Source organism: Osmerus mordax, chromosome 14 (genome assembly GCF_038355195.1).
Source record: "Osmerus mordax isolate fOsmMor3 chromosome 14, fOsmMor3.pri, whole genome shotgun sequence".
Taxonomy (NCBI): domain Eukaryota; kingdom Metazoa; phylum Chordata; class Actinopteri; order Osmeriformes; family Osmeridae; genus Osmerus; species Osmerus mordax.
Window position 1 is genome coordinate 16,559,594 of NC_090063.1, and position 15,978 is coordinate 16,575,571.

At 49.4% G+C, this 15,978-nt stretch overlaps 1 protein-coding gene across 4 annotated transcripts; it reads left to right on the forward strand.

The window, feature by feature from the left end:
- The first annotated feature begins 49 nt into the window (after nt 1-49).
- On the forward strand, nt 50-10,785 carry man1b1a (mannosidase, alpha, class 1B, member 1a). 4 transcript variants are annotated; one of them, XM_067249946.1, is made up of 14 exons: nt 50-365; nt 793-943; nt 1,814-1,922; nt 2,514-2,770; nt 3,081-3,223; nt 3,440-3,549; nt 3,706-3,897; nt 4,524-4,672; nt 4,959-5,147; nt 5,522-5,712; nt 5,808-5,928; nt 6,199-6,393; nt 7,462-7,593; nt 7,924-10,785. In XM_067249946.1, the coding sequence occupies exons 2-14, from the start codon at nt 842-844 to the stop codon at nt 8,128-8,130; spliced, it is 2,097 nt and encodes a 698-aa protein (XP_067106047.1). In that variant the 5' UTR covers nt 50-365; nt 793-841; the 3' UTR covers nt 8,131-10,785. The 4 variants fall into 4 exon arrangements, with proteins under 4 accessions (XP_067106047.1, XP_067106048.1, XP_067106049.1 ...); XM_067249947.1 differs by having other exon boundaries at nt 798-943; XM_067249948.1 differs by lacking the exon at nt 7,462-7,593.
- The last annotated feature ends 5,193 nt before the right edge of the window (nt 10,786-15,978 follow it).

Sequence of the window (15,978 nt, forward strand, 5' to 3'; positions counted from 1 at the left end):
ATACAGTCAATTATCATCCATAGAATATTTACCATGTAATATTTATGTCTGGTAAAGTAACCCAGATTTAACAGCTCTACTTTGCCTGGCCACCGTTCGGAAACAAGTCGAAGGTAGCCAGCAAGATAGCTAGCTGATGTGTTTCTTACTGTCAGAATGTAGGCAGCTAGCTAGCTCTACATCTGGCTAAACGCTGGCTAGCTACCCACATAAAAGGAGGATTACGGAGCTGGGTTGGGGTGTGGAGATGGTTCGGCTGGGAGAATCAACGTAGCTAGCTAGCTAGCTTCTCCCTCAGGTCCAGAAAACACTTGCTAACAAAAAACAACACGCCGCAAAGACACTACAACCAGGCTATCTGCAAGGTAAGTTCAGAATAAGTACACTGTTCCATTTTACGGATGTGATGATATCTATAAACCTGTCTAGTGCCCTGTGAGAATACATCAGGAGGATATCAAAGTATTTTGCATGAAAGGTACGGTGCGTGATTATCAGATTTTTTGATTTACCAAGTCGTAAACAGGTGCGCTAGCTAAAAAAGGAGCCATTGCCATGTTTGACAGACGCGCAGAGCTCACTTTTCATGATCCAATGAATCTATCGCCGCTGTATCTAAACATAAACCCGTGGGTTAAGGAGATCAACAAATACTTAACTAAGCAATGTATTACCACACATGTAGCACTGTCTTTGATTATAATCTCAATGACTCGAGTGTATAGTGTTAGGTTAGGCAACGTTCATAACATTGATTGCAGGATCGCTATTAATCTTCTCTCCTGTTATCAGTACAGCAGCTTGTATGCGCCTTCTATGACGGTCGCTGTCATCAGGAGAGATGTACCCCCCACCCAGAAAGGACTTCATCTCCCTCACCCTCAGTGACCAGCACAGCCGCAGCTACAACAATGGCAAGCACCGTCGTCAATCCTGCTTGAGGGTGAGTGAGCGAATGAATGAATTAATACTGAATGAGCTGGTGAATGAATGAAAAGGTGCGTGTCCCACCTCAAAACAGCCGGTTGGTCACGCAAGCTGAACTCCCGTTCAACCGGTCTCTCAGCCCCCACAACGTTTTTCTCTTGTTTGTTAGATGTGGCAAGAGGCACCAGATTTTTCGTATCTGTTTCCTGCCTGAAGCAGTTAGTATCTAAAGGAACATTGTCACAATGAGTTTCTTCTTCATCCATTGCAGTATTGAGTTACCAAGTCGTACCAACAGTCACAGTTTTATTTTTGTATGTATATATCTTTAGATAAAGTAATATGGGCACAGTGGATGAGTGGAATTTCTTCCCATTTAAAATGTCTGAACGTTGGATTGAAGCTTCAGCATTTAATGGTTTCTCAAGGTGTCTCTTGGGATAGGGTTGTTTGTTTCCTAACATGGCTGACTGATCATTGCTCATCCGGGCCTTTGTGTCCTACTACAAGTGTTAATTAGGTGCTCTAAATAGAGGCCTCTAGTTTGACCTGATGCTGTTGCTTCCCATGAGGTTCTCTCTCTCTCTCAAGCTCTCTCTCTCTCTCTCTCTCTCTCTCTCTCTCTCTCTCTCTCTCTCTCTCAAGCTCTCTCTCTCTCTCAAGCTCTCTCTCTCTTTCTTGCTTTCCCAGGCCACACCCTAGGTAACATCAAGTAATGCATGAAGAATGAACTGAGCTCATTGGGAACAACATGCTGAGCAGTTTGAGATGATGGCCATGTATACCCCCCCCCCCCCCCCCCCCCCGACACACACACAGTTTCCCTCCCAGTGCTACAGCAGGGCAGAAGAAACACACTTCTTACTTCCTGTTTGTCCCACCACAGAAATGGAAGCAGCTTTCTCGCCTGCAGCGCAGTCTTGTCCTCTTCCTCTTGGGCCTGCTGCTAATCTGTGGACTGCTGTCCTACCCTGGCCTCTCCAGGCAGTGGGGAGGTGAGCACACACACACACTCTGTGGACTGCTGTCCTACCCTGGCCTCTCCAGGCTGTGGGGAAGTGAGCACACACTAGAGCCCGACCGATATATCGGCGGCCCGATATTATCGGAGTCAGATGGCTGAGCAGTTAGGGAATCGGGCTATTAATCAGAAGGTTGCTGGTTCGATTCCCGGCCATGTCAAATGAAGTTGTGTCCTTGGGAAGGCACTTAACCCGGGGAATGTCCCTGTACTTAGTCGCTCTGGATAAGAACTTCTGCTAAAAGTGACTACATTTAAACTACAAATAACTACAGTTAGGGAAGTCAAATTTGTTTTGTTACGCATTTCTGGATTTTTAAAATATTTTTTTATATTGGCCGATATCGGAATATCAGATTTTTAAATCACCAAATATTTGTATCGGTATCGGCCTTAAAAATCCTTTATTGGTCGGGCTCTAGCACACACACGCACACACGCATGCACTAAAGAATGCAGGAGATGTGGTTCTTACACAAGTTTGTTGAAGGATTGACTTCTCAGGAGAAAGCTTTTGTTCCGCCCAGCATCGTTTTTTGTTTGTGACGTGTGTGTGTTTGTGCAGACGTGCCTGACAGAGAGGACTGGGTTGAGCTGGATGACAGAGAGCTGAGACCAGTTCCTCCAGGTGCCAACCCTGTGGCTGGCCCAGCTGTGGGGGCAAGGGCAGCTGCTGTGGGGCTGGCCGCAGGGCCAGAGGTGGGTCCAGCTCTGGGCCCGGCCGCAGGCCCAGTCCTCATCCCTGTCCCGGAAATCATCCCAGAGATCATCCCCGAGCCACAGAAACCCAAGGTCCTCCTTCTACCCAAACCCCTTGTCAAGGTGAGAATCACTTAGACCAGAGTTTGTCAAATGGGGGTACTGTACCCCTAGGGGTACGTGGAGGTACTACAGGGGGCAAATGAGAGAAAGTGGATTTCTTTTTTGGGGGGGGGGGGGGTATAAATACAAATGTATACAATGTAAATACGGTTATACAGGGTACTTGGATTCAGAAATCAGGAAAAGAAGGTACTGAGCCCAAAAACCTCAGAGTTAGACTATACTGCGCTTCACTACGATGGTTTTAATACCCTAATCGAACCTTAGCGACTGTTGATCGCCAAGCGTGACCCACCATGTTGTTTTCCAGAAGAGGCCGTTCTTGAACAAGAGAGGCCCTCCCAGCCAGCAGAGGGCAGGGAACGCCTCAGAGCTGCTGGTGAGGAAGCAGCCGGAGCCTCCTGGGAAAACTGAGGAGGTGGAAGAAGAGAAGGGAGATAAACAACTTGTCAGGTGGGCATTTAAAAATACCGGATTAATTTAGTGGATGTTTGTTTACAAAGCAGTGTACAAGGAGGGGAGGGGGGGTGGGGGGCGATGACTGTTAATAGCAATGCAGGTATGTGTGGAAAATATGATGATGTGGTTTAATTGTAGCTACAGTATAGCCTGTAATAAGACAAGGTGGATGGTCCTTGTTAAGCGCTTGTGTGTGTCTGGTGTGTGTAGCTGGAGAGGGGCCATGATCGAGGCAGACCAGGCCACAGAGGCCCCTCCCTCTCCTGAGAGAGACATCCCAGCCTCCCCCGGGGCCAAGGACGCCAGTCCCCTGGAGCCAGGTCCGCTCTCACGCCACACACACCCTCACACACACGCCTCACACACGTCACACACACACCTTCACACACACCCTCACACACGCCTCCCACACACCCTACCACACCCTCACACACGCCTCCCTGAGTTGTTGTGTGTGTGTGTGTGTGTGTGTGTAGTTTCCATGAGTTCCGTAGACAGGCTGGAGGTTGTGCGAGAGGCCTTCACGCACGCCTGGAAGGGCTACAAGGAGTTCGCCTGGGGCCACGACGAGCTCAAGCCCCTGTCCAAGTCGTTCGGGGAGTGGTTTGGCCTGGGCCTGACGCTGATCGACGCCCTGGACACCATGTGGATCCTGGGGCTGAAGGAGGGTACGGCCCAGGCTGCTCTGCGACCCTTCCACCTCCCTAACCCTCTCTCCCCCACCTCCCTAACCCCCCCCCCCACCTCCCTAACCCCCCCCACCTCCCTAACCCTCTCCCCCCCACCTCCCTAACCCCCCCACCTCCCTAACCCTCTCCCTCCCCACCTCCCTAACCCCCCCCACCTCCCTAACCCTCTCCCCCCCAGCCAAATTCTCTCTCTCTTGTCGTGGACGTTTTTCTCCATTTGTTGAACTCACAAAAAAGGTGGAACCAGGAGACAGCAGAATGTTACGAAGGCAGCGTGTGTCTTTATTACGCTTGCAAGAGCAGAGCCTCCCCTGCTCCCACCCTGTCTCTCTGAGGCACAGTGACCTGCAGGGATTGTGTTAGACAATAGAGGACGCATACAGTTGACATGACAAACAAACTTTGTTCAGCTGTTCTTAACCATCGGTTCATTCCTTGCCCGATAACAACCTTCAACCCTCTGGATAAATTGTGTAAATGCTAATCTGCTCAGAGACAAAGAGCCAGTATCGCAGCACATTTCTTCGCCCTCGGCATCTCTACAGATAACATTTCCGTTCCACCCTGTCTTCCTGCTTAACTCCCCCTCTCGCGTCGTCACGCAGAGTTCGCGGAGGCCAGGAACTGGGTGGAGACGGAGCTGTCCTTCTCCAAGGATGTGGACGTGAACCTGTTTGAGAGCACCATCCGCATCCTGGGAGGCCTGCTCAGCACCTACCACCTGACTGGAGACCAGCTGTTCCTCGACAAGGCGGTGAGTCAGAGGCATGCCGACTGCCACGCGCACACACACACACACACGGCCTTTACGGCCTGCTGCTGCAACGGACACAACATTGAAACAGGAAGTAAGGGGGGAGGGGTGGATAAGAAAACTAAGTGAGGTGATGAAAATATTTATGATTAATTGATAAGATTTTATTAAATAAGTAATATTAGTAAGTAAGTAAAAAATACGAGGATAGGCAGAACCCAAAACAACATAGTCACATATCCATTAAACAAACTCAATCCATCCCTGTTTTCTCCGCGGCCTCCAGACAGACATCGGCACCAGACTGATGCCGGCCTTCAAGACCCCCTCCAAGATCCCCTTCTCTGACGTGAACCTGGGGAAGGGCTCAGCCCACCCGCCCCGCTGGACGGCTGACAGCACGGTCGCCGAGGTGACCAGCGTCCAGCTGGAGTTCAGAGAGCTCAGCCGCCTCACCCAGGACCCGCAGTACCAGGTCCGGCCAGTGGGAGGGAGGGGGGCGCTGTGGAGCGCAGCTCTCATTGACTTCAACGTTTGATCTCAGTGAAGTCCCCACATTCTCTATATTCTGAAAATGTTATTTAACGTCCACATCCTCAGTAAAAAATTAATAAAAGCTGTCCCACCCACTTTTGAAAACAAACCTACGCCCCTGGCAAATATAATAATAATTTTGGAGGATTATGGTTTACCATCTGTTGCAGTTCTTGTTAAGAACTGTATACAGCAAGTCGTCCGAAATGACCCTTTCAAATTCATGTCAAAGAGTTTCAAGGCAATTAAATGTAAACTGATAGTGCAGTGAGCCGGCTGGAGGGTAGTAACCTGTTCCCCTTCTCCCTCGACCAGGAGGTGGTGAACGAGGTGATGAGGCTTGTCCACAAGCTGCCAGGGAAACGCGATGGTCTGGTGCCCATGTTCATCAACACCAACAGCGGCCAGTTCACCCATAAAGGGGCGTTCACGCTGGGCGCGCGGGCAGACAGCTACTACGAGTACCTGCTCAAGCAGTGGATCCAGGGAGGCAAGACAGAGAATGAGTAAGCAGAAACAGCATGAACTGGACCTGACTAGTGTCCAAGGTTGAGGAGCAGATGGGTGGGGGGATAAAGTGTGTGTGTGTGTGTGTGTGTAGCCTGTTGGAGGACTACCTGCAGGCGGTGGAGGGGGTGAAGAAACACCTTCTTAAACAGACTGGACCCAGCAGACTGACCTTCGTAGGGGAGATGTCCCAAAACCGATTCAACCCCAAGATGGTGAGAAGCAAACATACGCACACACACGTGCACACACACACGCATGCTACACGCACGCACGCATGCACACACACACACACTGCGTCTTAAAAACAGAACAGAGAAGCCTAAAATTGAGTAGATTAAAGCACTACAAGAGACTACAGTAATCCTCATCTCATCAATGATGAAACTTTTTACATTTATTTTTTACTTTTCAAAAAAGAATTTAACTTAACAACACCCAAAAGTATTTTATTTTTTATTTTTTTACTCCCCCCCCCCCCCCAGGACCACCTGGTGTGCTTCCTTCCGGGCACGCTGGCGCTGGGCGCCCACAACGGGCTGCCCACCGAGCACATGGAGCTGGCCCTGCAGCTGATGGAGACCTGCCACCAGATGTACGTTCAGATGGAGACAGGCCTGAGCCCTGAGATCGCCCACTTCAACCTGCAGCCCCACGACGGCCGCGAGCTGGACGTCAAGGTGAGGCCTTCTCACTCGGGCGTTCACGTGGCGGGTGTGTGTGTTCACGTGGCTGAGCGGTTAGGGAATTGGGCTAGTAATCAGAAGGTTGCCGGTTCGATTCCTGGCCGGGTCAAATGACGTTGTGTCCTTGGGCAAGGCACTTCACCCTACTTACCTCAGGGAGAATGTCCCTGTACTTACTGTAATTCGCTCTGGATAAGAGTGTCTGCTAAATGACTAAAATGACTAAATGTGTTCACGTGGCGGATTCTGGAAGACAGCCTCTCGTGGTGTCGATGATACTGCTTAGCTGGTTTCGTTGCTCGCCCTAATTAAACTAGATTTGGCTCTTCTCTGTGTTTATGTGGTGCGAGTTTCAAAGCAAACTCTTGCTGAGAATATCAGATGTTGTCTCTCTCTCAGAGCCCCTAACCCCCGGGATCTAATTCCCAATGTTAAACTATCTCGCTAAATACTTCTTGTCAGATCTTGAGCTCGGCTTTTGATATCACACACGCTTTCTGTATCATATTAGCATCAAATTAATTAAACACAAAGGGGATGTAAAGTCTGTGTGTGTCAGTGTTGGGGTGTATTTGGGTGCATTCGGGTCAGTGTTGGGGTGCATTAGGGTCAGTGTTGGGGTGCATTAGGGTCAGTGTTGGGGTGCATTAGGGTCAGTGTTGGGGTGCATTAGGGTCAGTGTTGGGGTGCATTCGGGTCAGTGTTGGGGTGCATTCGGGTCAGTGTTGGGGTGCATTCGGGTCAGTGTTGTGGTGCATTCGGGTCAGTGTTTGGGTGCATTAGGGTCAGTGTTGGGGTGCATTAGGGTCAGTGTTGGGGTGCATTCGGGTCAGTGTTGGGGTGCATTCGGGTTAGTGTTTGGGTGCATTCGGGTCAGTGTTGGGGTGCATTCGGGTTAGTGTTTGGGTGCATTCGGGTCAGTGTTGGGGTGCATTCGGGTCAGTGTTTGGGTGCATTCGGGTCAGTGTTGGGGTGCATTCGGGTCAGTGTTGGGGTGCATTCGGGTCAGTGTTGGGGTGCATTAAGGTGTTTGAGTGCTGATCTGGCACTGTTCCCCTTCAGCCCGCTGACAGACACAACCTCCTGCGTCCGGAGACTGTGGAGAGCCTGTTCTACCTACACCGCTTCACCCAGGACAGCAAGTACCGCGACTGGGGCTGGGACATCCTCCAGAGCTTCAACAAGTACACCCGGGTCAGTCAGTCCCACACAGAACCCCCTTCGCCATCCCCCAGGCCAACGGGAAGAAGGCTTTTAAATGCACTTCTCGTACCGCACTCAGACCCATCGACTCGTCTCATACTTTTCTTATTGTAGTTGAGATTCCAAGATGAAGATTAAGTAGGAGTTGGTGTCCTCTGGTGTAGCACTGTGTTCGTACCCATCCACTCTTCATTAACCAAGATTCCAAATGTGTGTTGTCTGTCTTATCGACCTACCCCCAAACCTTAACCCTTCCCCCCAACCCCTAACACACCTACCCCCAACCTCAATGTGTGTTGTTGTCTCCCCCCTCCCCCCCAGGTTCCCAGCGGGGGCTATACCTCCATCAACAACGTGCGTGACCCCGTGAACCCGGGGCCCAGGGACAAGATGGAGAGCTTCTTCCTGGGAGAGACCCTCAAGTACTTTTACCTGCTCTTCTCAGACGAACCGGACCTCCTTAGCTTGGACAAGTACGTGTTCAACACCGAGGCTCACCCCCTCCCCATCTGGCCCTCCGCTCCCTGAGACGCGGGAGTCAGCCCCCCCGTTGGGCCGCTCGGCATTCTGGGGGCTCTTCCTGTCGAGCAATCAACAGTTTTTTTTTTTTTTATTACATTTTTATTCTGTCTGGGGCCTGATTCCGTCTGGAGACTTCTGCAATAGAAAAATACGATCTGCTGGTTCGTGACAGAAGAAGAAGAAGACAGACAGACAGACAGCTCCACAAGGTCTACAAGTCACTCGTTCATGTCCTGAGGAGTTGTAGGTCAGGTCAGCCGATCACTAGCCTTCTTTAACCCTCTGTATATTTTTAACAGTCTTTGACTTTGTCTACTGGAAGGAGCCAAACGAAGAAGGAAAACCCCGCAGAGCTGGCCTCTGTCGCACAGTCCTTTTGTACATTTGGAAAAGGAGTTCTCTGGACCTTTGCTGTTACCGCGCTACGCACCATAAAATTAAGGAGGCCAAACAGGAAGGCCTGAAGGTTGGACTCGTGCTCTGGTGCCAGTCATAGGCCTTGTGCCACTAATAAGCTCTACCATCCATGAGAAGGTCCAGCCGCAGTGTCACAATGTGAGAAACAAGCATTACGGAAGGAATGCTTTGTACTTTGGCTGGGAAAGGAAGGATTTATTGTCTATTTTGTGTGACTAGGGAAAGGGAACTCACTGATCATAAGAGTTGATTATACCTGCTGTAGACGTAGTTGGAGTAAAGGTTTCGGATTATGGAGCTGCAAACATAATGTCCTTTGTCCATTTGGAAATCGGGACCACACTGTAAATAATGACAGCTATTTATTTTTTAAGGCGAGTGTGTCCTTTTCTATGAATGTTGGGTTCTCCTGTTTCAGGGTCTCTGGGGGAGGGTGCACCCTTTAAGTTGTTTTGTAATATATTTTCTGTGAATGGGAAATGAATTGACGCTTCCACGTGTCCTCAGTAATGAAGAAACAAACTGAAAGACTGAAAATAACAAGTTAATATTTAATGGTGTGGTTGGAGTGCGAACTCTGCCGACAGCGTCCCCGTGCATAATTCAGTCAAGCGAACGAGCTTCGCGCCATGTATAATCTTGTCCGAACGTTCGACATGTTCGTCTGTCGCAGCGTGAGGGATGCGCGGTTTATGGGGTTTTCTGTTTGTTAGAAGCCTTGATGAAATGGTTGTGGTTTCGGGGAAAATGTTTAATGTGCTTGAATGAAACGATTCGACTGGAAAACAGTTCTACTTACTCATCTTCTGACAGCCACAACCGAAAAGGCACTTGATGAGTAGAAGGGTAGATTAATTGGTGAATCTTTTTTGAAAAGCACTTTCGGCTGTGTCTTGCTATTTTCTGAAGTGGGTTTGGGGCTGTGAGGGGTTTTGTCGATTAAGTGTAGATATTTAATGGCCATTCTTATATTGATGAAACTAAATGACTTTTGGTTTTACCTGAGGTTAGGCAAAGCTTTGAGATGTGCAAGCTACATTTGATAGCCGTAAGACACGGCTACAATAACTGCTCCTGAAAGCTGTTTTAATGATAATATTTCTACTGTAGGCTTACAGTAGTCGATCAACTGCTGTTAGTTTAAAAGAGGCCAGTTGGATGTAAAACCTAATTCTGCTAGTCTACATCAACAAACCTTTACTTTGATGCCGTAGGTCCAGGAGAGATTCGTACCCCCACATGACTAGTCTGGGATCAACTGTACACAAACCGTCAAAAGAAAACTAAAAAAATATCTGGATTTCAATAAGAAACGTCCCCAGACCATGGCTCCTCTGACCACATGATCATCACGTCCACGGCTGTGTTAGCGTACCTTTCTGGCCTGTCAGATGTCTTTCCGGTGCCTTCCGAGCCGTGATGAGAGGATCCTCTCTTCGAAGGGTCCTCACACAGATAAGCGGCCTCTCAGTAATTGCCTCTCCTGTCTCAATCAGCTCCACCCAGCTCAGGCTTTTAACGCCATCCATTATTCAAGACAGCGTTTTTCTGCAAGTTCTTCAGACGGAAGAAGAATGATAAGCTCGTGTAGAAAACGAGTCGTCGTTATGCGCGTCTTTCAAAATACACTTGAGGGGTATTTTGGTTTAACAGAGCAGGATGTATGTTACTGTAACTTATCAGATTTAACTTCTTGCCTTTGTGAAAGCTTAACCACTAACATAAGATCTTTCGGTTCCTTTGTAAGAATGAAATTAAGTATAGCAATGAAGACGAATGCTGGACAGAAATTGGATAATGGAGGTGATAACGCTCACACTAAATTAGCCACATTTAAAAGGTATTAGCCACTGCACAATATACATTTCAATGTTATTTGTCGCTTCAGTGAAGCCTTCGGTTTGTAGAAAGTCCTAATGTGACCCTGTCAACAAAGTGCCACAGAAACGATCAATAGGCCTACCGTTTGTTTTTTCGCGCTGAGTTGAACAATTTAGAGAACGCGTATCCATTTTCCCCAGCCAATTAAGCACTAAGATTACCTGAAGGCATTGATTAGTTTATCGGATTCGGCTTGTGGTGAAAATGAAGGACTTTGTTGATTCCTTGCAGCTTTCAAAGACTTTTGTAAGACTTTGGAATGGCCTGTATAATGTTCATACTGCTTTTTGTAAGTAAGATGCCGCTTCTACCGGTGCGAGTAGGCTATACTGTCATTCATCCTTCCATGTAAATCAACAATAAAGATTTTAAACGTAGTCATTGATTAACCTTGTTGGCTTTTCCCCATGTATATTATTCTGTGTTTTCTGTCGTGTTAATGGAAATCGATTATCGGAAGTCAGGCTGGGGATGTTAATCAGTCCCAATCACTGGTCGGGGAATTATTTTACTGACCCGTGTGGTTAGCGCTCCAGGAAATGGACTAATTACAGTAGGTCCTAGTCCAGACTAACATAACTATCACTTCTCACTAAATCAGGTCAAACATTCTAGTAGAAATGTGTTGATTCACTCAGCAGTTATCCAACCCATTATCTAAATGGGATCACTGTTAATGCAATTTGAATTATTATTAATGTGGTGTATCGTTCCTGCAATTTGAATGTTAGTAATCATTAGTGAGCCTTGATCTGTACATAATCGCTCAGATTTTGCGCATGATTAATTGTATACTTTTTTTGCTCACCAGGGGGCAGCAGAAACAAAATGGCGTTAGCTGTTTTTGATTTAAATGTAGCTTACTGGTAGGTCTATATTTATGTCAGATAAGTTTCTCTCGTCTGATGGACGTATGGGTTTTGAGATGACCGACACATCATCTGATCTGTTCAGACTCTGTCCCCCTGGGATTAGGAGACTGAGCCTTGTGGAAGCAAGAACCTGTAAAACTTCATCTGTCATTGGTGCATTCGCTGTCAGTTACCGTCTGGCATTGTTAGGTCGTGGATTCGGCAAGGGACTCGTTCAACTCTTACGCCTAACGAGATTGGACAGCTTGTGGCTTGTAGACAGGAACCTCTGCGACCTGTCTGCCTCCACAACACTGTGATGTGTCTGTTCTGCCTGACATCCGGTCTGAGGGAGGGAGAAACAAACAGAAGAGCACACGCAGACAGACAACGTGATACGACTGCACAGTCCTAGTCGCTCTTCAGAGTCCTCTGTGAATTAGAGACAGAACGTTCCTTGAACTATGTTTATGTTTATTTAATAAGGGACTTAAGAGTCCATTATGTGAATGTGCCAGATTTAGTCACACAGATTCATTTTCATAAGTTCTTCAGGGGAGGACATCAGGGATGTGTCTGTGTCAGGGGAGGACAGCAGGGATGTGTCTGTGTCAGGGGAGGACAGCAGGGATGTGTCTGGGTCAGGGGAGGACAGCAGGGATGTGTCTGTGTTAGGGGAGGACAGCAGGGATGTGTCTGTGTCAGGGGAGGACAGCAGGGATGTGTCTGTGTTAGGGGAGGACAGCAGGGATGTGTCTGTGTCAGGGGAGGACATCAGGGATGTGTCTGTGTCAGGGGAGGACAGCAGGGATGTGTCTGGGTCAGGGGAGGACAGCAGGGATGTGTCTGTGTCAGGGGAGGACAGCAGGGATGTGTCTGTGTTAGGGGAGGACAGCAGGGATGTGTCTGGGTCAGGGGAGGACAGCAGGGATGTGTCTGTGTTAGGGGAGGACAGCAGGGATGTGTCTGTGTCAGGGGAGGACATCAGGGATGTGTCTGTGTCAGGGGAGGACAGCAGGGATGTGTCTGGGTCAGGGGAGGACAGCAGGGATGTGTCTGTGTCAGGGGAGGACAGCAGGGATGTGTCTGGGTCAGGGGAGGACAGCGGGGATGTGTCTGGGTCAGGGGAGGACAGCAGGGATGTGTCTGGGTCAGGGGAGGACAGCGGGGATGTGTCTGGGTCAGGGGAGGACAGCAGGGATGTGTCTGTGTCAGGGGAGGACAGCAGGGATGTGTCTGGGTCAGGGGAGGACAGCAGGGATGTGTCTGGGTCAGGGGAGGACAGCAGGGATGTGTCTGGGTCAGGGGAGGACAGCAGGGATGTGTCTGGGTCAGGGGAGGACAGCGGGGATGTGTCTGGGTCAGGGGAGGACAGCGGGGATGTGTCTGGGTCAGGGGAGGACAAGGTACAGTTGGGGATCAGATGGCTGAGCGGTTAGGGAGTCGGGCTATTAATCAGAAGGTTGCTGATTCGATTCCCGGCCGTGCAAAATGACATTGTGTCCTTGGGTAAGGCACTTCACCCTACTTGCCTTGGGGGAATGTCGCTGTACTTACTGTAAGTCGCTCTGGATAAGAGCGTCTGCTAAATGCCTAAATGTAATGTAATGTACAGAGCAAAGGGCTGGTGTCTCATCATTTCCAAGTATTCAGCTGTATTTTGTTTCAGAGCAGAGCTGTTCCAGGAGAGCAGTTCTGCTGGCATACAGCAGGGTGATTAGACCCATCTGTGGAGACAATGCCGTCCTGAACATCTCTCTGTCTGCCTCTATCTCGCAGCTTGCAGCATGGGAGTCTGTTTAGAGTAACACGCTCACAGGAGCACTTTGCTGCCTCGCTAGGATGGCTATGAGGCCCCAGCACCACATCTCCTCTGCCAATGTAAAACCACTCAAGTGATTTCCAGTCTGGTGCAATTTCCTGGTGCAGTTGGACAAGTTAACCCTTTGTTTGTGGCATGTGGACGCTGTGAAATCAGCTCATTTGATCCTTTGTTCTGTTTTAAACAGGTTTAAGTGGGTAGATCTGTCTGTCTATCCATCTCTATCTCTATCCCTCTATTTCCCCATCCATCCATTTGTCTGTCTGTCTATAGTATCTACCAACCAACCACAGAGGAGCAGGAGAGTGAGCTGAACCACCCTGGGGGAAGCATCTGGGAAGACCACCTGGGAGGACCACCTGGGAGGACCACCTGGGAGGACCACCTAGGAGGACTACCTGGGAGGACCACCTGGGAGGACTACCTGGGAGGACCACCTGGGAGGACCACCTGGGAGGACCACCTGGGAGGACCACCTGGGAGGACTACCTGGGAGGACCACCTGGGAGGACCACCTGGGAGGACCACCTGGGAGGACCACCTGGGAGGACTACCTGGGAGAACCACCTGGGAGGACCACCTGGGACGAGCAGCCATGGGAACCGTCCTAGATTCAATTAGAACACAACAGGTATTGGACTGGCTTTCGGCGTCACAGCATAGGGAAAGTCCCACCCTCATGGCTACACTGAGGTCTTGGAGATTCAGATTATTGGGGCTCGTCAAAGAGTAAAGAGTAATACCATTTACATTTAGTCATTTAGCAGACACTCTTATCCAGAGCGAATTACAGTAAGTACAGGGACATTCCCCCCGAGGCAAGTAGGGTGAAGTGCCTTGCCCAAGGACACAACATAATTTGACACGGCCGGGAATCGAACTGGCAACCTTCAGATTACTAGTCCGATTCCCTAACCGCTCAGCCACCTGACTCCCAATAACTTGAGAGATTGTATCTTTGAATGGTGGACTGGGGGTGGGCTCATGGGACAAGCCAGTGGCTGACTTCTGTATGTCTCTCTCTCTTTCATGCTCTCTTTGTCTTGTTCTCCTCTTTCTCCTCAATCTCTCCCACTCTGTGGTTTACTTGGAGTAGTCTGGAGGTTTTGAAACACAGCCCTACAGCTATCATCAGCCCTTGCCTGAGAAATCTGGTTCAGAAAGATTTTTCTGAGTTATCCCAGCATATTACGGCGTAGGCTACATATATTTGACTATTTTATATAACTTTCAACATCAAAGTTCAGATGCTTAATACCTTTGATTGCCTCCATTCTTCTCTTTTCACTTCTTCCCCTTCTCCTCCTCCTCTTTCTTCTCTTCTTACTCCTCCTCTAACTTTATCTCTTCCTCCTTCTTCCCCTCCTCCTCCTTCTCCTCCTTTTCACCCCTACCCTGGTATGGGATGATACACGTCTCGAGCAGGGCGAGGGCTGATCAGGCTCGGAGGCCTAAACCCTTCTGAGCAGAGACCTTGGCTCCTGCTGGGGCGACCAGCAGGGTGATCCATCAGAGGACTGACAGGCACAGGCCCGCGGGGGGGCCCGCTGGGGGCCCGCGGGGGGCCCGCTGGGGGCCCGCGGTCCCTCAGATGGGAGATTAAAGAAGGCAAGCAGAGGGGAAGAAAGGATAGGAAACGGGACAGGAAACCAGAGACGAAAGCAGCTTGGGCAGCCTCGAGGCGACAGGGCCCAAGCTGCATCCCTGCGGCCGTGTGTCGGTCCAGACACACGGCCTGTGGAGACGGTCTGGGAGCTGTCGGCCGTCCTCTGTGGAGACGGTCTGGGAGCGGTCGGCCGTCCTCTGTGGAGACGGTCTGGGAGCGGTCGGCCGTCCTCTGTGGAGACGGTCTGGGAGCGGTCGGCCGTCCTCTGTGGAGACGGTCTGGGAGCTGTCGGCCGTCCTCTGTGGAGACGGTCTGGGAGCGGTCGGCCGTCCTCTGTGGAGAGATGAGCTCCAGGAGGGGGTTTCACCACTTCCTCCCAGAGCTGAAGGATTAATGAACACATTATTATTGCTGGGAGTCAGGTGGCTGAGCGGTTTGGGAATCGGGCTAGTAATCCGAAGGTTGCCAGTTCGATTCCCGGTCATGCCAACTGACGTTGTGTCCTTGGGCAAGGCACTTCACCCTACTTGCCTCGGGGGGAATGTCCCTGTACTTACTGTAAGTCGCTCTGGATAAGAGCGTCTGCTAAATGACTAAATGTAAATGTTAATAGGAAGCCTATCAGTGTAGAGTAACAGCTGAGTCATAATAAGAAAATGGCACTGGATCTCGCTTCTCGTTAGGTTGGGTGTGTGTGTCTGCCTTGGTGTATCAACAGTCTACCTGCTTCGTACTGTCCACTCACATGCAATTTGTCTGGGTGTAAATCAATGATTTATTGGTCTCTACCCACATAACCCAGTGGAGTTATAACTTTGTTGTAGATATTTAGGAACGGTTTGTTTTTCTGGTCTCCTTTTGGATGTGAACTGAGAAGACTACGCCACTTGGGAGCTGCTCATCTGGAAAATTAGATACTTAGTCTGGAGAATGAGGCAAAATGACCCAAAGACATGTTTACAGACAGCAGCCACAATATATGAGGAGAGGAATTCTGCAGAGTAACTTACCTGGTTTTCGTCAGTTCTTTGGAGTTATTAGCAGACACTTATCCAGAGCAACGTATGGGGAAGAGGGAGTGGGTGAATTGAACCTTAATCTGCAGTCAAATGCTCTAACCACATATCTAATCCCAGTTACTGTTGGGTTTTCTTCCATTCTGCTTGGAGACATTTACTTGTAGGATAAGATGGTGAAACCTACCTTCACATCTTTGATTAAACAGCACTACAGAACGAAAAGCAGCTGTTAGTGTTAAAAATATGTCTTGCTTTCAA